Source organism: Arvicola amphibius, chromosome 12 (genome assembly GCF_903992535.2).
Source record: "Arvicola amphibius chromosome 12, mArvAmp1.2, whole genome shotgun sequence".
Classification (NCBI taxonomy): domain Eukaryota; kingdom Metazoa; phylum Chordata; class Mammalia; order Rodentia; family Cricetidae; genus Arvicola; species Arvicola amphibius.
In genome coordinates, this window is record NC_052058.2 from 149,469,020 (window position 1) to 149,493,423 (window position 24,404).

Genomic DNA, 24,404 nt, shown 5'->3' on the forward strand with positions numbered 1-24,404 from the left:
TTACAGGAAAACATAAGTGAGCACAGACTTAGACACACACAGAGAACAAAGAACAGCTGGACACAAGGACACACATGGTTTCGAACAATGACAACCCATGACAGTCTCCAACCTGCGGACTTCAGAATTCAGCATGACTTCAGGTGAATGGTCAGTGCTTCGTATTGTAAATTCTAGGACTCCAGCACAGCTTTTTTTTTTCCATTGTTCATTCCAATCTTGGAAGCCAAAATTCTAGGTGGCCGTAGAGTTACAGTGACAAGTAGCCAGGACTTGCCCCTAGAACATCTTCATATTAAACAGATGCTATGATCCCTTTGATCCTTGCTCCATTATTCATAAAGTCATATCAGTTACTGAAATAGTATCTTGACCACTACCGGGAAATGGGATGAGACGATCCACCTCCATGGGCATTACCCCCATCCTTTTCCCTGCTGGAAGGTTCTTTTTCCATTAGTAGCATCTCAGATGTCCCAGACTCCAAAGATTAGCCCCCTCCTGGGTCCAAAGGTTGTCAACTCTCAGCTGAAGAACAGACTTTTAGTTTTGTTTTCTGTCTGCTTCTCTTGAGACAGAAGAGGTTCTTTTGAGTGAGAATAAATTGCCCATTGCCCACTTATTATTAAAACCACCAGCTAAAGAGGTCTGGGAGAAACCACAGCATCAGCAACATATTCAAGTACTTTAATTCTATACTTGGTTAAAAATTTGAGACTACACTGGATGATGCTCATGACAGTGCTGACATCAGCTGGCATTCAGCCAATGGAGGGATATCTGGATTTGAAAACTTCACCCTCCTCCTGGATTCAATTGAAAAGAGCTAATTAACAGTGGCAAGGTTGGGCTAGGCAAGTGGTGTGAGTGAATAAGAGAGATCAGGTGTAACACAGTGAGGAAAGAAAGGGGCTTCAGCAAAGGGCAGAAAGCAACTCTGTCAGGGGGAGGTTTGAAGTGATGTTGTGAAGGAGTACAATCCAGTGTTGCCAGGTCCTTCTGATTTAAGGGAAACGAAATGCAAAGGCTTAATGGGAACATGCCCAAATATCACTTTTTCTAAGAATGGCATGCTCTGTATTACTCAAAGAACACCCTCCTTGGCCTATGACGTTTTTCTTCCAGTACCAGCAAGATGGATTTGAACATGAGACGCTAAATCAATCCCTTAAGACCTCACAGCTCAAGTGTTAGAACTGGGTTTAAAACTCAAGTCCACATGGAGGTCCATGGTTCTAGAGTTATATGAGGCACTTCTATGTCATGGGCCCATGGTTTAGAAAGAAGTCTTCCAAACGACCAGGCATAGAACTTGGCCCCCAAACTCTTCCTTCAGATATAGGAGCCAAAGATAGTGTGGCCTTCTTGTCTGCTTTTTCTTATCCATGGTCTGGTTCCCTGGACCAGGCCCCTCTCAATCCTGTCAGTTTGAAATCATCTTTACTTACCTGGTGCAGACTTTAAGGGCAGAACTCTTCATTAAACCTGCTGCCCAGTCTCTGTCTAGTGCTCCTGCCTCCAGCATCTATGTCTCTCCTTTTGCAATGTATCTACCTTTGGATGTGTTCCAGCTTTTCCCAGCAGCTCTTCCATCTACCTTTTCTTCTCCTCTTAATACCAAGCCCCAACCCAGGGTCCTAGTTGAAAACTTCTACTGTCTCTACGCTTTCTTACTCCATGTTTTGAAAACTCATTCGCCATCTCAGTAATGCTTTCAAGCCAGGTATGGTGGGGCATGCCCACAATGACAGCACAGGAGACAAGAAGGTTGTGAGTTCAAGGCCACCCTGGACTTCATAAAGAGAGGCTATCTTAAAACAACAACAGTAGCAAAGATTTGAGATACAAATACTCTGGAGAAAAGAGAGAGAGAGGAGCAATTAAGCTGACAGTTCTTTCTCTAAGGTGTTGTAGTACTTTTTTTTTTTCCTGGCAGAAAAAAAATGATGAGACGAATAAAACCATGCCTGCTTTTTGCACACAATGAAAAATATACTGAAGCTATTCTCATATTACTCACAGGTTTTGTTCCTATACAGCATATAATAAACAATGTGGCAAATGTTTTATTTCTAAAAACACACATTATTTTTGTCCGCCTAAGGTCCCATAGCAGAACTAAAAATTGTAAGAAACAAAATATATATTTTACTGCCTATGCTATGAAACTTACACCTACCCTACACACACATGCACACACACGCGTGCACACACACAATATCAAAGAACTTCCATCCTAGAAATATCCTGGGAAGCCAGCGGGTCTAATTGCACTCTACGGAGAAGACACATGGCAGTGTTTATGGACAGCTTGCCTTGATCAGACGTGGTGGGTTAATGGCAGCTACCTGAATCTGTCTCCTGCTTTTTAGCTCACAGTTCTTACCATCATACGCATGGTGGCCCCCACATTGCTTGCGAAGGGAAAAACACTCCCTATTGTTTGCCAAATGTTCTGATTTCTGCTCTTTCCTAATCTGCAGCTTATTTGAAGGGCACATTCCTATTCTTTGATTTTTGACTGAAAATGGCTGAGAATCTCTAAACACAACAAGCAGCCCATTCTACTGCCTCATGCCCACCTACTTTACCTCACTACCCACTCACCCAGAACTACAGAGTCTCCCCCCAATGCACCTTCACATCTTTGCTTACCCTGACCCCTCGGCTCCACCTGTGCTGCCTCTTCCCTTGTCACCTTTAATTCCTATTCATTAAGAAGCATTCACCAAAAGATAGCTCAGCCTCCAGCTTGCTTTACAAAACTCAAAACAGAGAAGAATTGAAACAGTTCAGCAGGGAAACTATTAAAATGTGCCTCTATTCATAAGTCTATGAAGGAATTACAAAATATGCATATTTCATTTTGAACAGAAAGAGGTTAGATGTATCTAAATTCAATATATTAAGGAAAATTTGCTGTGTGCATGTACTTTCAGAACATTTGGGAATCATGATCTTACTAATCTGGTATTTTCTGACAAAAATCACCTCCTTGACCTTGACTGTGGAGTGAAATTTCAGGGCTGACTCTTAGTTGGTGCTTACGCCATAGAAGTCATAATTAAAGGTTCACATGCCCAGATGCTGCAACACAGTCAGGCAGGCATGAAGTCAAATCAGTGTGACACAAGGAGGCATTTCCTACTATGCACTGCTCCATGGAGAGGAAAGAGTGATTTACTGATGACGTCATCACAGATGTCAAGCACCCACTGGGATGATCTGTAAGGCAGAGGACCATCCCACCGCACTCATAGCTAGAAGTGATGGGCAGCTTCCTCGGGGCAGACAGATGTTCCAAGCATCTCTCACTGGTCCTTCATTTAATACACTCAAAGATTCAAAGATACAGGACTTTCATTAATCCTAGGAGACTCAAAGAGATGACTTAGTAGCTGTTCAAAGCTCTGATGTACAACCCTACACTACTTCAATACCATTTCTCCCCTTTACAGGACTCTGATCCCAAGCCTGAGAAACCTCTCCATATAGAGGGACCCAGCAACCACACAGAAGTCACAGGTTGAACGAAGACAAGAGGGAGAAATAGAGTTAGGGTTCTCGCTTCTATGACTATAACAACAACAACAACAACAAAATCCCTATTTATATCAAAGCAGCTACATCAAGATGACCATTGCATGCTTGTGTTCCCAGCACAAGTAATATAATCTGGAACTTAAATCTTCAGTAAACATCTACAAGACAAATAATTTTTAAAGTATACTATCAACAACTGAACTCAAACACCTTGACTTCATTAACTATTTTAGACCAAGGGAATGTCCTAAAATAGCACACATAGTTTAGAAAGAGCCTCTCACCCATTGACACACACAAATCCCAAGGTGGGGTGGCTCATTAAAACACATTGTGCAGCCGGGCGGTGGTGGCGCACGCCTTTAATCCCAGCACTCGGGAGGCAGAGGCAGGCAGATCTCTGTGAGTTCGAAACCAGCCTGGTCTACAAGAGCTAGTTCCAGGACAGGCTCCAAAGCCACAGAGAAACCCTGTCTCGAAAAACCAAAAAAAAAAAAAAAAAAAAAAAAAAAAACATTGTGCAGCCCACTGTCCAGGGGTTTAGATTCATAAGTCAGAAGCAAATTCTGAGACCCTGCATTCCTAACAAGATCCAAACAAGACCAGACTTCTAGAAGCATTGTTTCGGAGTCTTCACAATTCCATAGTGGATAGTCACTGACAGTGTCAGGCCTGATTAGACAGCCAAGGTGTGGAATGAAAACCTTTCCCAGCACAGGGACCTGCATGGAATGAACTACCCACCCAGGAGAGTTGATTAATAAGCCATGATTAGAAGCCATATTCTTGGTTATACACTGTCAATCAATTTTTCACAAAACAATGCAATGCAGGAAGTGTCCCTGAGTGCTGTCCATCAACTATAAATCCTGTGACGTCATTTAGAAGTGGAGGGGTAGAAATGAATCCCCTTTGTGAGAAGCAGTGTCCCTTCAAACTTACTAAAACAACCAAGAAGAGCTCCAAACAGAAAGAATTATTTGAGGACCTTAACATTTGTCGAAGTGTTGGAACAAACTGTACTTGGTCAGATTCAACTGCAGAATTCCCCAAAGACTCTAAAACCAATTTTTGCAGCAATTACTTCACCTGAGCCAGACAGTTCACTTTTGTCAGACATTGCCTACTAAATGGCCCAGACAAAAATCAGCTTCTTTACAGGGGGTGGGTGGGGGGATGAAAAGATTGCATTTCCACTTGCAGGTTCAGGAGACATGAAAAATGTCGAGAGACAAGAGCCTCCAAGCCTACATTTGTCTCTTCCTCCAAACATGTGTGTGGGTTAATGTCATTAAGCTATGTGCCTGCTCCTCTGTTTCCTCGTCGATGGATATCTCGTGTGTTTTTTTCCAGGTCTAAGAAAAACTTCTGTGTTATACAAGGAACTTCAGTGGAAGAGCATGGCATGGAAAAGCAGGAATGAAAACGTCTCTTAGCTAAATCCTATTGCTAGAAGAATTTTTGGTTCAAGGTTTGAAAGAAAAAAATACAAGTGAGGATCATATTTTCGATATAAGTGACTGGTTAGAATACTGAGACCAGATAGGATCTGATCTTTCACAGTGACTTCTCAACACCAGGGCAGTACAGACTCCTCAAGAGCTGGAAGAGTAGCAGCTTCTGGAACTCCGCCTTGCTTTCTGCTTTGTGCTGCAGCGAGGTCCTTGAGCCTTTGCCTTTCCAGCTCAGGGGTTTTTTATTTTCTGTTTTTCAAAAGCCCAATGCCCTGATCTATCTGTGTTTAGAGCCGTGCACAACAAATGAAGGAATAAATTTCTGTGTGAACAGACAGAAATGCTAGTTTCAAAATCTAGGCAAACTTCCATTTTTATAAGGCTCTGAAGGCAATATAAATAAATCAGGAGTCGGACCTGCTAGCAGAGATTGCTAAGTCTCATTTTCTAAGTACTGTCTCTGTGATGAAAGGTATATCCAGAGGGGATTTCATCTCATTCCTCCTTGGAGCTGGGGTCTTCCTTCTCTGCTTCAAAGCCTCTGAATAACCTACTTAGTTTGATCTTTGTATTTTTTTTAATTTTTCCTTTCTGAGATAGGTTCTTGATATGGGCCCAGGATAGTCTTGAACTCACAACTCATCTGCCTCAGCCTTCTGGGTGCTGTTCTGTATCTGTCTTAAGAAGTGCTCCTTTTTTTTTTTTTCTTCTCAGGTCATAACCTACTTTTAAGAGATCACTAACAGGCACTGCAGTAGACACAGGTCTGAGCTCTCTAAGTACGCCTAATTATTTAATAATATGATTCCATACATCTCTAGACTCCATCTATACCAGAGGATGCTCTGGAGTCACCCTGACCTCCCAGCCTCCATCTCCAAAGTGCTGACACCACCCACTGCTCTGCCTCCAGCAACTGATGGCATTGCCTGCCAGGTGCCTCCTTTGCAGCCTGTTCAAATCTCCCATAGTCTTCTAACTCCGATCCCTCCTCCCCCACGAAGCCTTCACCCACACCTCTGTCCCTCCAACTTAAACAAGCTCTTGCTCTGTAAGCACACTCAGCCCTTCAGTTGTGGGTCTCTGTGACACACATTGCATTACGCGTGTGGCTTCAGGAACTATTCATGGTCTCCCCAGCTGGAGTGTGGACTCCATCACTTGGGGCAGAGCCAACTCTGTTTATCTCTCCGCCTCCCGCACTGACTCCACGGCAGCGTAGTAGCTGCTCCATAATTAGATGCTCTGCACAGAAATCATCCTTTGTCCTCACTTTTCACATGTGCTATGTTTTAGCTGGCACATGTTCTATGTTTTAGCTGGCATTGTCACAGAGAACAAAAGGGCGTGTCTTCATTGGCTTGCCGCCAGCCCCACAATGACTCCAATGTGGATCCTGCCCCGTCACCTGCAGATAGCCGTTGAAAATGGCCACATCGTTTGTGTGTTTGTGTATGTGTGTATGTACATGTGTGGGGGTGTACACAAATGTTTACACACACCGACATGTGTATACATGTGGAAGCCAGGGGATAAGCTTGAGAGTTGCTCCTTAGGTACTGTCCAACACTGTTTGGTTTTGAGGTCTTTTTCTCCTTCTCTTTTTTTCTTACAGGCGGGGGGAGTTGGGGAAGTCACAATTTCTCACCGGCCTAGAACTCACCAAGTAAGGTAGACTGGCTGTCCAGGGAGCCCCAGGGATATACCTGTCTCTACCTCCCTGGTCTGGGTTTATAAACATTAAGCACCAGGTACTCTCTTGTACAAGGCAAGCAAGCGCTTTAGCAACGACCTCCCCAGCCCAGCTGCCTTGCTTTCAATGACTGGAAATAAAAGTCTGTGAAGTGCTGTTAAATGACAGATTTAGACTTTGAAAACATATGCAGAAGAGGGTTTCATCTTTGCATACGAAACATGGTTCATGTCTGACTTGTGCTATTTGCTTACATGTGTGTATGTGTGAAGAAAACAAGGCCGGAACACAGCACACCATTCATCCCTGGATGCAACGTCTGGTGTAACTCACATTTTCTTCCTTTTATTTATTTGATGCCCTTCCAATATTTACAATGAGTATATAGCCTTTCAAAACCAAACACAAACTTTGAGTGTTGTTTGATTATTTGTTTTCTCGAGAACTCCCAGAGAGGAAAAGCACGGTTGGGGGTTACAGATTACTGTCAACTATGGATAAATTGCTAAAGAAGTCTTCCCAGCCACATTTAAGGAACCTGATGAGGAACCTCTATGGCCTCTTGGTCGGGTTATGTGAGAACAGGCCATAGACAGTTTTGTTTAACATGGGGGAATTCACACTTGCACAGTGAAACTGCTAAATGGTTCATCACCCCATTGTGCAAACTTTCTCCTGGACCACACAAGGAAGGAGGTATATCTGGGTCACTCTGCTGCAAACAAGAGGAGAGAATGCATTCCCCTTAGTTGTGGAGATCAAGCAGCATGGCAGAGCCTTCTCCAGCTGGGTGCAGCAGAGCACGCCCCCTCCCTTGGGTCTCTCCTGCACTGCCTCTCATCATTTACATTCCAACAATGTAAAATGAGGGATACTTTTAATACAAGAGATCTGTCATTTATTTATTAGCTGGGGGCAGGCTCTGTAGCTGGGAAGGATGCATTATAAATCAACTCCTTTCTCAGCCATTAAGAATTAATACATTTCATAATGCAGAACGTCAGTAATTTCTTTATTAAAGCAGAGGGCTGGTTTTCAGATTTTATTTCTTTTTTTTTTTTTTTTGGTTTTCTATTTTTGTTTGTCTGTTTGTTTTTCTTTCCTTCCAGGTTTTGCTTTTACTCCCTCACTTCCCTAACAATGCTGCTTTTTCTAAGGGCTGGCTGAGTATAAATTACCCTAGGGGAGGGTGCTGTAGTCTCTCAGAAAAAGTGTAAGCTCCCCTTAGAAATTCACAATCACGCTAACTTCCACTTTTCCTCATAAGGCTTATGTGTGACAGACCCCATTTGTTTCGGAACTACCCTGGACCCGAAGGGGAAGGCGTGTAAGCTCCATTTAGACACAGAGGGCAGAAACAGAGGTCTCGGGGTGTGGCACACTAATGGTTGCCCCCTCACAAAAGGGCTTCTAGCCACTTTTCAGTCACCTCCAAATGACCCTGGCATTGCCAAAAAAAAAAAAAAAAAAAAACTAGGAGAGCAAAGTCCAGCTGCTGAGTGGAGTTCTTGAGGTGTGCTTCCCCTAATAGGCAGCCTGGATCAAGGGACTCTGCTAAGTGGGGTGCTGTTTGACTATTCCAGAGGGTAACAGGCTAAGCTTCCCAGAAGCCCTCCCTATATTTCTCCCAGTGATTGGCAGCTTCAGACAGGTGAGAGCTTGGGACCCGGAAAAGGGCCACCTCTGCTGTCCTTAACTTGGGAAGGAATGAAAGGGAAATTCCAGTACGTACAATGTTTTCATTTCCACCTTAAAAAACGGTAACAGGGAGGGGCCAGGGAGATGGCTCAGTGGGTAGAAGGCTTGCTGCTCAACCCGGATTAGCAACCAGGATTTTCGGATCTCTAGAGCCACATAAACACTGGACACAGCAGCACGACTTTCTATAGCCCCTCTGCAGCCCTACTTGGTAATCAGAGTCAGACAGAATTGCCGGAAGCTCCCGGGCAGCTAGCTGGGTGTACAGAGAAGTGAATAAGAAAGACCTTGTCTCAAACAAGGTATAGACCAATGTGTGAGGCCTTCTGGCTTCCACACTCACATGCACACCATACATACACTAACAACACACACACACACACACACACACACACACGGTTTGGGTGGTTAGCAATGTGAAACTTCTCAATATCATTGTCAAGAGGTGTACACAAGGGGAGGGAACCATTCTACACTGGGCCCCACATGCCCACTTCTGACCCCTGTAGTGGCTTTGGGGAAGGGACTCAGTGGGATAAACATTGTGGTCCAAGAACAAGCTCTCACTCCGTGTTGATGTCTTTGTCAAATCAGTCACGACTCAGTTAAACCTCCTTGGTAACAAATCCCCACAAATCCCCAAGCACATATTTAAAATCTATTTTCAGAATTACACTGAGCATAATTCAACCAATCAATGAGCCATTAGGAGTTCAGTCCCAACACTTCTTCATTGGGGCCTCCCGACTCAGCAGAATCCCATAGGAAGAGTTACTGTAACACCAGCATTTCCAGGTCTGGGGACAGAAGCCGTGCCTAGGGAGAGGCTTGGTCACAGTCTAGGTAACAAATTAACCTACACAGCCACCGGAGACAGATCCGAGATACTTGGGCAGGAAAGAAGAGAATGTGTCTCTGGGAACTCTTGAGTACTTCTCCGGCCTCCTGACCGTCCATCTGTAATCTGGAATTGGTTTCAGATGCCTCCCTCACAGGCATCTGAAACCTGGACTGTTGTTGGCAGTGAAGGCAGTGGTTGGGCCCCATAGGAGGCCAGGAACAGTAACAGGGAACTCACTTCTGCTGCTTGCAAGTGGGCACAACATTACCCAAAACAGCAGTGGTCTGTACTTCTCTAAGAACATACTTGGTCTCCCAAAGATGAGGTACAGGTGAACTGGAGGTCAGCCATTAGGCCTGAGTTAGAAGAGGTAGGCTTCAACACCCCTAGCGCCAGCCTTGGATCTGACCACTGAGTGTCCTTGAACAAGTCCCTCAACACTCTTGAGTTTCTAGAGAATCCCTCCCTCCCTGTCAAGGTAGGGGTCACAGTGTTTCATTACTGACTAATTTAATGCAGAAGGCAAGACGGAGACAAAGAGGGTGCATGCCACAGTTCTGCCGTGTTCTACCTGTGAGACTACAGCAAGTCACTTCCTGTGCCTCAGTTACCTCATCCAGGAAATGGGAACAGTCAGAGTACTTACCTCATAACATTTTCTAAGGATTAGACTGTGGCTACTTCATTACATTAGATTGTCATTTCCCCAGCCAACAGGAGGCACTGTCTGTGGTAGACCATACTAATGGAGGCAAGGAACTTCCAATTTCGGAGCCAGTCCCTCAGTTGGATTTCAGTCTACTGAATTTACTTCTCTCCTCTTCATCGCTTCCTTTCTGTCCCACTCTGTCCTGTCCCCTCACTCCCACCTACTGTTCAGAAACTGGACCCAAAATTGCTCCCAGAAAAAAAAAATCACAAACTGGTCTGATTAAACTCAAGTATAGACATCTTCCTTGCCTGGGTACATAAGCATGCCCTAAAATGAACACAGCCCACCAGTCCCACACAGTGACAACAGCAACTACAACTGAGCAGTCTGAGCTCCCTAAACGGACAACTATACAGAATAAGGTTTACATAGGGTCAGTGTTCCCATCTTTCTGCCACCTGTCCCTCAGAGGGTTCCTGCTTGTGGTTTGCATGTGGGCAAGCACACATTGAGGGCACACATTGAGAAGACCTACAGTCTTCTCTAATGGTTACTTTCATTTTCTCTTGGCAGAGTCTTGATTTTGTGGAGGTGTTCACTCCCCTTCACAGGGGCACACACCTAAGGGGAAATGACTTCTACTCCCAGACTCAGAGAGACTCCGAAGGAGCCTAAAGTGCTTGTGGTAATTCCACTCTGCTTAGGAATGATTGGCTTTAGAATAAATATGTGACATAATTCATCCCAAAGACAGGAAAGAAAAAAATACCTCAGTGTCAAACCACGAGGGGCATTGGCATCAAAACAAACAGAGGTACAGGAAAAAGAATCCCATTAAAGCAGAGCTAGAGTCCAACTTGGACTATTTCTTAATTATTTAATTGATCTAAATAATTATCAGAATCTTTATATCTATGCCCAGTGGTGAAGAATTGTATATTACTTAGATATAAAGATCTTAACCAATATAATCTGACATTCAGAACATGAGGCATGTGCACAATATGAACAAAACTTGGGCTACATACATCTGAACATAGAGTCATGGGCATTAAACCCTGATCTGGAAGCTCCTGTGTTGGCACAGGCCCAGGAGACCTCAGTTCAGTGCACAGAGGCAGCATCACACATGCGTATGGGAGAGGTGAGCTTCCAGGAAGTAACACCAAAGGGGAGAATAAAATGAAGACTTACGAGAACAGAAGAATCCTTCCTGAAACTCTCTGTGCTCTCCAGTGGAGCCCACAGCTTTCCGGTTCCAATTAACCTGCAGACCAACTGGCCAGAGCTATACGCTCACCTATATCAATCATGCCCCGAAGACTGACGTCTTTTAGCCACAAAGACTGATGTCTTTTAGACCTGACTCCTGAGTCTTCTCTCCGTGGCTATGGATCTGGGTAGCAGAACACTGTTTCTTAGATTTGCTGAAAGTGGATGGAAGGGAGGGCAAACAAGGATTCTTAGCTTTTTGAAAATAACTATAAACTCTGAAGCCATAACATTTGGGGGAGCATCAAAGAAGACTTTGCTAGCAAAACCTGCAGTGTTGGTTGTAAGCAAGGATAATCACATATGTGGTAACAATATGAAGTTGACAGAGGATTTTCAAGTTCTGAGCAGTTTATCTCATATGGAACTGGCCACCAGGACTAGAGGGTGAGGTGAACGAGAGCATCCTGGCCTGCCTGGCCCATTTCCCATCCTCCAATTTAGATGATGTGTGTTCTCTCACAGGTAGTAGAAATAGTGGAAATGATAATAATTTTCCATAGGTCTTATGAAAAGAGAATCCTGATAATGACCACAATTAAAGATAGAGGTCCTGCTCCCCTCGAGGTTGAGTGCAACTTCTTTTGCTTTTCCAGCTTTTTAAAAGTAAAAATATTTCTTTAAAAATAAAAACTGATGAACACACTTGAGCACATGTTTCCTCCTCTACATAATCTGGCCATGTGAGACGGGCATTTTGATGACAGCTATAATAAAGCTGAACACCATGAACATCATTACTGCTCATCATAACTAGGAGTTCAGACTTCCTAACTCATCCAGGATGAAATCATAAAATTTGCAGGTAAATAGATGGAGCCAGAAACAATCATACTGATCATTGTATCCCAGACCCATAAACACAAACATCAACATCTCTCTTGTTTGAGACTCCTAGTTCCAAACATTTAGGTGCAAGTATTTATCCTGTAACAACTCCAGAAGCCAGGAAAGCAAAAAGAGATGCTTCCTGCTCTTTTAAAGAATAGATTAACTTTGCTTTTAAATTATTTTCATTGCTTTTAAAAATATTTCATCTTTTTTTCCTCTTGTGTTTGGGAGGGAGTATGCATACACGTGTGTGCACACAGGCAGAGGCCAGAGGATACACATGTCTCTTACTCCACTGCTCTATGCCCTATTCATTTAAGACACTGTCTCTCATTGAAATGAAATCTCAGCATGTACCCAGGATCCTCCTGTCTCCACCCATAAGGTTGGGGCCACAGGCATACAAGGTCAAGTCTGGCTAGGGATTTGAACTCAGGTCCTTATGCTTACACAGCAAGCAAGCATTCTTATCTAGAGGGATCTCTTCCCCAGTCCCATAGACACTTTTTCTTGGTTTTCAAATTCTGCTCCTGAAATGAGTGTTTCTGCCTTTTTAGAGACAATGGAGGTAACTCCTTCCCTGCGTATCTATGGTACCAACTGGGAAAGGCAAAAGATGTTTCTTGGGGACAAGGCAGAGATCATCACATTTCTTGTCTATGCAAGATTCATAAAGAACTCCCTGCGTGTGAGGTCTTCCTGAGCAATTTCTGGATTCTGAATTGCAAAAAATAAAGCAGTCTCTGGCCCTGACTACAACTGGGTGAGGGCTCAGCAGCCTCAATACCTGTCTGCGTATCCCAAGTTCAAGGCTTGGGAGAGGCCTCAAAAAGCCCATGTTGGCTGGAAGTCCGAACAAGCATCTTCAGCTCAGTGATAAGGCCCATCTTTGGAATGCTGCCGTTTTGCTGTCTGCTTGTCTCACCCTGTAGTGTTCCAAATCAGGGGCTGAAGAGATGGCTCCGTCAGTAAAACGCCAGCTGCATAAGCACAAGGATCCAAGTTGGGAGCATCAGCCCCCCATGAAGTGCCAGGCATGGCCATTCCCATCTGGGACCCTGGAGTAAAGCTGGGGACACAGCTGGATCTCTAGTCACCTGTAACCATCCAGCCTAGCTGATGCTGGGGTCAGTGAGAGCCCCTGACCCTGAAGACAAGGTGAAGCACGAGAGAGGAAAAAGGTCAATAACCACCTCTGACGTCTACATGCGTATTTGCATACAAGAGTAATTAATTATATAATAATAATAATAATAATAATAATAATAATAAACATCCCAATACAAGACTCTGTATCTGACATTAGTTCAGAAGAAAAGTAAACTTATCACTGAGAAACTCTGAGCTGGAGGGAGGAAGGAGGAGGGAAGTTAACTTCCCTCTCCCTGAAGACAAGGCCTAGGAAGACCTAGACAAGACACTAGGAAGACGGGTAGTCCTTCTGCAGCTAGGCATCTAGAAAGGAAACAGAATACCCACTTCACAGCCAACTCACTTGCCCCTGCTGGGGACAGCTCCCTGAAGGCTCACGTTGCACCATGAGATGGCATCCCTCCAGGATGGCTAAAGACCTTACCATTTTTCATCTGCAATTCTGAAGTACACCCTCATCCCCCAAGTATATTTTTTATCCATTTACTGTGTATTTACAGTGAGGATAATTGTATATAATTACTTAATTAGCGTGACTGAATGCCGTTTCTAACTTTAAGTATGTGATTATGACCGTGAAGTACAGGACAGACGAGGTCATGGTTATCAAGAGGAAGGCAGGTTGCCTTGACCCAAGGAGATGAGCGTGAGTCAGTCTCTTTGTGCCAGATGGTTAAAATTTTGAAGGGCATGCTCAGGTATATTTAGGGTTTTCAAATCATTTGGGGAAAGTGAAGTTATTTAATTTCATATCTTGGGGCTGGGGGTTATAATAAAATAGCACGGTTGAGCTATACCATCCCTGGGAGATGAAGGAGCTTGTGTCCAGCTACAGTTTTTTCCTAGGGTTTGAGAGCCTCAGGACAAATGTGTGAATGTATTTGAATGTGAGTTTGTGGACACAGGATTTAACGCCCCTGACTCCCAAGATGACCCTTCCTAGCACTTTCTAGATCTTCCACACACAAAAAAAAGGAAAGAAACTGGATTTACCAAACCTAGCATCATAGGATTCACAGAGATCTGCTAAGTGTCTTCATTGTACATGAAAATATGATAAAAGGAAAATCAGAGGTGAACAGTCCTATAGCTTATGTTCATTTTAAATGTTCCATGAACCACTGCCTGGAAATCTGAGCTTAGAAATGTCCAACCAATGACAGAATCTAACAGCTAAATGTCACTGTTGCCTTCATCGAGATCCAACCCATGGTTCCCCTAAGGGTGGCTGTCAAGATCAACCAGCATAAGAGAGGAGGAGAACATCAGAACCCCACACCTCCACATCTGTCTCTCCCTCTGCCATGTCACCTCTTGCCAATGTCGCCTCCCCCATCAACCACAGGCAGCACCTCCTGGATGGTAACCTTCCTTTCTCACTGCGTACTTCAGGGAGCTCCCAGATCAGCCCTGTAACTAGATCCTCTCCTTGCCATTAATAAGGCCAACATGAGATTCTGCTTTAGAGAAAAGGTTAGAAAGGTATGTTCTGCCTAGGGAGCAGCAGCTGCTGCTGCGGCCTCTGAGGCTGGCTTTAAGAGGGGCCTGCTCCTCCCAGAAAAAAAAAAAGAAGCCCATTTTCCATATTTCATGTGCAAGGCCATGATGCTGAGCTAAGTGGCTGGGGAATAAACACCCATCATTACCCTGGGCTAAGCGATGTTTGTTAGTACAGAGGTTGACAGAAATCTATATCATGCAGATGCACTATTAATACTGCATTGCACACACAGGCTCTGAGCTGCTCTCTGCAGCTGGGAAACCAGCCCCGGCAGTTCCTCTTCCAGAAAAGGCAAGCTCTGTGACTAATCATCCCAGAAGCAAAGGAGAAGACAAGCCACTTACTCACCCCCATAAAGGCTGCAGGCTGAGCCTCTTTGGCCCTATTGGCTTGTGTGGAAAGTCCATAGGTGAGAGTGTGTATTGAAGTTGACCTGGGGATAATGGGGAGGGCTTAGCCCCTCAAACAGGTAAATATATATTAGAAGAAGAGAAAGGAAGAAGGGTAGGGTTTGGATTGTAGCACCAACTTCTGCACTTAACATGAGACCAGTCTGGAGACTGAGGAGGGAAACGAAAGGAAAAAGGACTTTGTCAATCTCATGAAAGGGTGGGGCTATGAAGACCTCAGGTCGAGAGCTTGCAGGTTGTCTGTGATGGATACAGGGAAGGAACATAAGAACGGTCAACCAGGAGGGGCTCACGGTTAACTGCGTGCCTGTCCTTCAGCACAGGGAGACTCACAAGGAAAACTGGAGTTGGGATGGGGGGCCAGTTTGAAAGTGACACACAGAGAAAATGAAGACATTGACAAGACGGCAGAAGCAAAGGAGGAAAGAAAGTGGGCACCTGAAAGAGAAGGGCTAGTGGCCCACGAGGAAGGACCCACAAAACTCTGTTGACATTCACTGAAAGCATGAGCACACTGGGAAAGGAAGGGGCCGGTTCTGACATGAGCCCACCCAACCGGCCACTGACCAATGACCAGATGGAAGCGTCATGCGTTAGTCTGTGTAAACATCCACAAGAACTATGTTAGCATCTACTGCTGGGATAATTCAGAGTAGAGCACACTTCGGAAAGCAGGCAAAGGAGAGGTGTGCATGCCCACAGAGGATCTGGGACAGGAGATGGTCAGCAGAGGCCAATCTAATGGGAAACTGAAACTACATACCTAGCTGCCTCTACTTTGTAAAACAGTTCGACAACATTTTAGGAGGCTATATGTCCTTAGCATATGATCCAGAAATTACTCCTAGTTATTTATACACATAAGTTCAAAACCTATGCCCACACATAAACCTGTACCTGAATGTTTATATGGCTTTATTATATGTCCCAAATAGGAAGCCACAAACAATGAAGCTGTCTATTTCTCACCTCAAAAAAAATTATCCTGAAGCCTTAATTCCTGGTACCTTAGAGTGTGAACTCATTTGGAAATAGGGATGCAGATATAATTATTTAAAATGATCACACTGGGGTAGAGTGGGCTCCTAATTTAATATGCCTGCTGTCCTTGTTAGAGGTCACATGAAGATAAATGGCTTGATTCACCTGCAATCTGAGAAACAGTCAAGGAGCTGGCTGTCCCACCGGATACTGAGAGGCCCCAAAGGATCACCACAGGTTTCAGAAAAAGCAACGCCCTACCTGCATCTTGATTTCAGACTGTGGCAATACACTCACGCTGTATGAAGTGAACTTGCCTGGGGTGCTTTGCTACCGAGCTCTAACAAAACAATACAGTGTCCCTTCAGTCGATGAGTGAGTGACAAAATCTAACACAACCAGAAGATGCAAAGTTCCTCGACAATGAAAGAAGTAAGCTATCATGCCATTGAAGGGCATGGTAGAACTTTCAGGGCTCACTGCTAAGTGAATGAAGCCGAGCTGGAAGACTAGCTTCACTGTGACTCCAACTATAGGGCAAGCAGAAAAGGCAATGCCACAAACAAAGGGAACAATAAAAAAATCAGTGGCTGCTCAGGATAGGAGTGTGAACGATAGAGGATTTTAGAGCAGAACACAGAACTGCCAAACACCGAGAGACAACCCTCCTGAAAACTGTGGACTTTAGCTAACAATAATCCCTCAATATTACCACAGTGCTATTGCTGACCACAAATGAACCACATTTGTGTCAACTTTAATAATAAAGCACACTGCAGTGAGGATGGGGAGCAAATGGGGTGCTGTAGGCACTCTACTTTCAGCTCAAGTTTTATGTAAACCTAAACCTATTCTATGAAGAACAAAATAGTTTAAAGCCAGGAGTAGCTACTACCTTACCTGAAGGCAACCATGATACCTTGGGATCTTGAGGTTATAAGTGTCAGACAGATGCAGGCACAGCCTTGTGACAACACGGACCTTGGTCAACCTTGAACACCCACACAGAAACTGACCTTATTCCTCAATAAGCTATCTCCCTAAGTTCAAGAGGAATGGGTACTGGAGGGTACCTAGAATCCTAGCTATCAATTTCAAGGAGAAAGCTAAATGATGAGCTCCATGGTTATTGTCTATTGTAGTTGTTGGTTGCATTATCTCAGACTGTGTGTGATCTAGAGCAAACCATCAAAGCCTATAGTGTCACTTGCTTTATCTGTAAAATGGGATACCAGGCTTTCCTTGGAAAGCTAGTTACTGATCACTTCAGATAACACTCAACAAACACCAGCTCAGTGCTTGATCCAAAAATGCTGAGGTTACAGATCAGCAACCTTGCTAAAGTGCTTAGATCATGAGCTTTCCATGTTAATCAATTTCCCATGACTACAAGAAACACCTAAGATCATCAACTTCTGTAAAGAAGAGAACCTAGTTTGGGACAAGTTGAACCTATTGAATTTTAGGGTTCTTGGAAGGCTTTGGGTGACAGCAGCCCAGGGAGAAAAAGAAAGTAAGGGAAGACTGCTACGCAATACTTTTTGAGGGCATATCCCCAATATCCTAGATGTTCCACTAGACTCTGATTCTTAATGTTTCTCCCACCTCCCAAGAGTACCTCCCTGAGCACCAAGTCTCCAACACATGAGCCTTGGGGAACATTCAGGATCCAAACTATATCATCATCTGACAAATGTTATCTAGTGTCTTCTTTGACCTTAGTGTTATGTTGTGTGTTTGCTAGAAACTAAAGAATTAAATGCAGCGCTGAGGAGATGGAGCTAAGTCGGTACCCAAGACCTAATGGACAGTCAACTTAGCTGTACTTGGCCCATGTCAGGTCACAAAGAAACCCTGCATCAATAAACATGAGTGGAGTCTGAGGAGTGATTCCTAATGTTTTCCCCTACATACATGCATGCACATAAACACATGTGTATGTATGAGCACAGACACGGGGTGGGACAATTAGGAGTGCTCCCACTGGGAAGAATGTAAATCCATGGTTGGGAAACAGTACATTTTTTGAGAGGTAAGAGGGTAATTTGGAAACTGATTTAAAGTCTTTCAAGACTGGTACATGGTGTTGCCTGAAAGCCATGGGTTAGAAAGAAGCAAGCAAGGAAGAGTCAATTTAGGACAGCGTGAGTCTTGGAGGAATTCACAAGAGGCTGGAATTGAAGTGCCATTATAGCATTGTATATTAAGGAAGAAAATGACATGGGGAAATGTTGCACAGAGAGGGGGGTACGTTATTTCCAAACAGGAATGACACGATGGTAGCAGTTAGGAGACAATGATTGCCAGTCTGGAAAGAAAGGATAACGGCTCGAAAGCAACAGCAAGGCAGAATGTACAAGGCACAGAGCAGGGAGGGGCTCTGGGAAGCAGGGGGTCTTAGGAATTTGCTATGGTTGGCAGTCAGTCTGAGAGGGTAACAGCAATAAATGTCTTCTCCCTCCAATTTTCATGAGTCTAGAAGAATGCCTGGCACAAACCCTTCCTACATGTGTGTGTGACGGAGAAGCTAAAATCTTCCCAGTGTGGTATACAGATGCTAAGAAGAGTGGCACTGGAGCCTGGTCAAGCCATGGAAAAAGATCAAAGAAGGAAAGGGGGGAATATCCTGAGGATGCAGCTTAAGAAGTGGACACGCAGCTCCGTCACGGCCCAACAAGAGGTCATGGTAAGAAGAAGAAACAGACAAACACAGTCTTGGAGGAGGAAGTGGAAGGAGACTCCGGGCATGAAAATACATTCCTGTTTGCTGGATGTGAGGTGCTGACCCTGGGAAAGTGGGAACACTACTCGGGAACAAGGGTAGACACAGACACCTGATGACCAAAGGGATGAAGAAGATGAAAGCAGATTTTCTCCCCAAAGAGCCTATTTCCTCAACAGAGATCAGGTTCTAAGAAAAGGGATGAACAGAGAGCCTAAGCCTTCAGAGACAACCAGAATGTCTTCTCTCCAGCCTCTGGGACAGATCAGAAGGCTGACTCTGAAGATGACAGCAAGTCCAGATCTTCCAAGGAATGAGTTTACTACAGCCCACAAGGGTCACAAAGGTTACCCAGAGCCCAGTGTTGCTATGCACAAGTCACCATCTCCCTGGTGATCCATTTGGACAGAATCGATTCTTTCACAGTCTGTAAGATATAGCCCAAGACCCTCAGCTGTGTGACAAGGAGGGCTATATCCATTTTCTAGTGCTTTTGAGAATCAGGGAATGTTTACACAAATAACAGAGAGCTTATTAGGCTCAGGCTGGGTACACAGGACTGAGTAGGTGCATCTTTATTCAGGTCTTTCAAAATCCCTGAAAGGCCGAATCAATTCAGAATGAAGACAATGTCAAATGCAGAGCATTTGCGGGAACAGAAGCAAGGGGATGCAAGCATCTGATAAGAGGTGGGTACCAGGTGATCTTTAAATATCCTTGCAGGCTGACATGTGATGAAAAATGCTGTGGACCAGATTAGAGACAGATAGGAAGTAAGAAGCAAGGAGCCAACCAGCATCCTAATCATTCCGGTCAGAAAAGGTCCCAAGTCTCACGGTAAACACAAGAATACAGGGGGAAAAGCACTCCACACTTAACCCATTGCTGGGGAGGCTGGGGAGTAATACCTGCAACTTTAGGAAGCGCTTAAGTCCCTACAGCCTCTTCCCAAGTGACATGTGCTAAAATGGGACAAGGGAGGGAATTGGTGGAGGAAGCCCGGGGATCCTCCATGTGAATAATTTGCTCTCTTAATTCCCTGCCTCCCACCTTCAAAAGGTGTGACCCCAATCTTACCTACAGCACTACAGATGTTCCTGTCTATGGATGTGTCAAAGCACATGTGGCTTTAACTGTTACGGTAACATCTCACTGTACGTAGGGTTGTGTCATAGAGTTAGTTCCCTTGAAACCTTGGGAATGAGAGATCCTACTATCTCTCAGCCATCCTGTCCCTGCTTGTGTGAGCCCCAGGAGAATTGGCCAAATACAGTTACAATGCTCCTACACACGTGTTTTCCCGAAACTAACTAGCTGCCCACTGTCTATTGATAGGTCAAAATGAACTGCTGCAGGAGAAAGATGTTTTTCCTACTGGCAAAGGGCTTAGACCACTGGAGTCAACCTGTGACTTGCCTGTGATAAGGCTTTGTCTGACCCCTCCAACTTCAAGACTTTGCCAATAAACCCAGAATCCCCACTAACCTCTGCTTGCTTACAAAGAGGCAGCATGACCCCCTAGATGGCTGTGTTGGCTCCCACACCAGAATGACCTCCAGAAGGAAGGCTCTGCGTGCTCCAGATTCCCTGGTGCGGGGGTTCCTTGGCTGCGAGATTTTTCCTGACATCCGAATCCATGCATCTAGTCCCAGAACGTTCTCCATGGCTCGTGAGTTCCCATGGGACTAAGATCCTGATGTCTCAAAAGAAACCTGCCTTTCTTCCACATGACATATTCACCTTTGGCTTGTAGTGTGCAGATGGCATGGCACCCAAAGTTCCAAAGGACACATATGACCCTGGGATCAGAGACTCTGTTCCAAGAGTCCAGAGCATCCGCTAAGAGCATGCAGTGGTGTGCGTCTGTTTAGATGTTGTACTTGAGAGTTTGCCTGGTCATTAAAGCTTGTTTGCACTTTGGAAACCAGTGCCTCTACACAAACATTTCCAGTAGAGGCTGAAGAAGGCAATATTTGTGTGTCTATACATAGATGTGTATGTCCACTTTTAATTGGCATATGAAATTGCTTAGAGTTATTAATGCAACATATTTTAAAATTATTGTTCCAATTTCCATATCATAAACAAGTATACTCTTTCGAGTGGTCTATTCCTGACCACCTTATTTTTTTTAATTTGGTGCTTTTTGTAGATAATTTTGATCTAAAATGACTTCCAGTCATAGCTCTGAAATACCATCCCATGATCCCAAACACAAGAAAGTGATCATAAGTCTTATAGAGAAGGATGTGTACAAGATGGGTGTTGATCAGTTGTTAGTTGAGTCATGTGTGAATGAGTCAGTCATACATGTTAACTAAGGTGTTTTAACAGAATCACACATACCACATGAAAGGTTATGTACCGGTTAGTTGCTAAAATATTGATTGCAAGCAGAGGCTCACAGAAACCTACCACTATATTTTCTCTAGGAGCAAGGCTTTGGGGTTTTCTAACTTACCATCCATGGGGACTTTATGGGAAAGAACTATACCTCAAACAACAAGAAAAACATATATGTTCAAAACAGCAATGGCCAAAGAACACTGCAGAAGAGTGTCTTTACTGGCTACCCCGGCCAGGTGACACAAACACTTAGTCTGACCACAAACACTTAGCAGTTGGGCTGTTCTTTATACAGGTTTCACGCTGTAGATCTGAAACCTTATCTTTCCCCTATGGCCAACCTTGATGTAGAACCCAGGTATTCCTTGGATGACACTCATAGGAAGCCTCTGAAAACCACTGGTGCGCATTCTACATACAGAGGCAAATGATGGCCTGAGCTGGTACTAACCCAACCCTTACCGCTGTGGTAACGCTTACTGAAAAAAAAATCCCAGAGACAGAGAAATGGAAGCAAAGGCTGACCGGATGACCCAAGACCTACTCTGCTGCTGGAAGCCCCAGCAGGAGTGGCAAGAGTTAGGAACTTTGAAGAGTGTGACCCAAGTATAGAGTGCTCAGACCAGGGGATGAGCAAGATCAAAACACACCTTTTCCTAGGCCTCTCCCAGATTGATTGAGCCATGAAAAGAACCCACTGCTGGGAATCCTATGGACTAGAATGGAGCTCTCACAGCCTTTGGGATTCTGTCTGGATGGTGAGGCCTTTCCCTAACAGGTTACTCTGACTCCTTGCTTTGTCCCTGCTCCCTATGGGCATCTCCGCACTCTTCTGAGAAGCAGATCATTCCCTAGAAGGCATCAGCAGTGTGAAGGTGACGCTGTGCATTTATATCTTTGGACCCATTGAGCCTGGGGGTGCGGGAAAGGGAACACCGTTGGCTGGAGGGACAAGCCACCCCAGATTTCAGGAGCCGAGAGGGAACCTAGCAGGGCTCAGGAGAAATACAAAGAGAGTGTCTGCAATCAACAGGAGGTGAGAGATGGGGGAGGAAATAGGTGCCCTATCTGGAAGGAAGCAGGGAGGTGCTAGAGCTGGAATGTTTCCAGGGAGTGTACACTTTGGAGCTGGGCTGGGAAGCCAGAGAGACATTCCTATTCAAATATACTCACTGCCTTTCATTCCCTTCCCCTCCTAGGTGGAGCTTCTGATGACCTCAGAAGCGGTTGTGCAGACAGAGCCAAGTCCTGTGTTCTAGCAGCTAGGCAGGGTCTGCAGAGGAGACTAACCTCTTGTGTGAGCCCCACCTTACAGGAGCACCTCTTCCTACTCAGGGCTATCTGAGCTAGGTGAGTAAAAGAGGGAATGAGACTTAGACATGTGGCCCTCCCTTCCTCGGGGACTCTGTCCACTGGCATCTCCTTGTCCAGGCTGTTCTCTATGCTTAGAGACAAAGAGGGAGGGTCTCCTAGAAAGTGGGAGGTTACCCTAGAAGGTTCCAGAACCCCAGCAACCTGGTTTGCTTCCATACCACCCCCTACAAAATAAGGGACAGCATCCACTCCTACTACTTACATGTATCTGGCTTGTGGCAATTGTGTCCCTGACGGAAGTACTGGGGGTTCTCAATGACTGGGATGCGGGTCATGCCAATGACCACTGTGTCCGGCCCGGCGTCTAGCGAGGAAGGCGTGGTGATGCCATGGTTGATGTGGTGCAGTGGGCTGGCTGAGTCCTCCTCACCACTGATGACAGCCACGGGACCTGCACAAACCATGAGAGACAAAGGACCTGGTGAGGTTGCATCCACTCAAAACCAGCCCTGCCCACACAACGTTCACTGCTTCCCCATCTCCTTCAGAAGGATCCAGTCCATTCTATCGGTACTGCCCAAATCCCTTGACCTCTGACCTTAGACAACTCCAGCCAAATTCTCTTCCTTGAAAATAGCTGACTCTCAACCATAGGAATAGTTTCAAAACAATAAAAAAAAAAAAGAATAGAAATAACTACTACATAAATCATTTTTGATTTCTCCCCAAGCCCAAATTAGCTGAAAATAATAAATCTCGTGTTTCTTTGTTTATGCAGCAGTAACAAGACTTAAAAGCAGAACCTAGAAGCGGTTGTTTCCCTTCTCCCCGCCTCTATTTGGGGCACTAAAATCGCTGCTGTTGAAGAGGCGGGGAGAGCCTCAGCTGGCAAAGTCCTTGCCTCTCAAGCATGAGGATCTGAGTTATGTCCCCAATTGCCACCTAAAACACCGGGTATGGTGGCACACACTTGTGGTCCCAGGACCGGGTAGGCAGAACAAAGAAGATGCTTAGCATTTATTGGCTGTCTGTAGAGCAACCGTGTTTAAAGAAAATAAGGTAGAAAGTAATTGAGGAAGAGCCCGAGGTCAACCTCTCACCTACATACACATGCACATACACACACAGATATGCACACAAATGCATATATATATAGTCTGGGGTACACCTGGGCATTATCAATATTCTCCATGTGTTTTGGTATACAGCCATGGCCCAGAACCTATGATTGTGAAAATGGAGGTCCCATGACCTTTAGCATTGCCACCAAATTTCCAGAGGGGTGTGACATGGCTTCCGCTGGACTCTGCCGTAGCCTTCATCACTCACAGTGTCGCCCTGAGCCATGTTCTACAAGAGACAGTAATTAGACTAGATCCCTGGTGGTAGCAGGACTAGCTGTCCTACTCTTGAAATATCCACATTGTCCCAACGTCTACAAAGCATAGCAATGACATCTTCGCCAATTCCATTCTCCCCATTTTCTAATCCTCAGACAAAACCCAGTGAGTAAGGTGACTCAAAGGCACAAATGACAGCGATAATTAATGCTGCCGTCTTTGCAGAACAATGATTGTGTTTAGTGGTATATTTCTCCCATGCATACAAATAAAACTCCTGTAAAGGGAATTATTAGCTGTGACTGTCTGTGGCTTCCTACGACTGGTGTTTTAAATGGCTGCTTTGCTAGACACAGGGTCCCCAGACAAAGTGCCTGCTGTGATTTGGTTTTGCAGCTTGAACAATATTTCCACTGCAGAAATCCATTACAACTTACTGGAGTTTATGGAGAGAATATTTCCCATCAAACAGTGAGGTGAAGCACCAATGAGGCAGAACTAAATGGAAGACTGGTAAATGCAAACGGCGGACCCTGGATTCCACTCTGTCAGCACGGGCAGGCTTATTCCAGCCCGTGACAAATGGCTGACGGTGTCTAGAGACTGTGTGCAAAAGTGGCAATAAGTGGTGGCCCAAATGCCCAGAGTAATCAC

General features: G+C 44.8%; 1 protein-coding gene across 1 annotated transcript in view; it reads right to left on the bottom strand.

Annotated features, from left to right (window-relative positions):
- The window catches only part of Ntrk3 (neurotrophic receptor tyrosine kinase 3), a 362,281-nt gene that overhangs the window by 127,460 nt on the left and 210,417 nt on the right, over positions 1–24,404 (bottom strand). Inside the window, 1 exon segment of the mRNA XM_038313662.1 lies at positions 22,673–22,861. Coding sequence (XP_038169590.1) covers positions 22,673–22,861 — 189 coding nt within the window.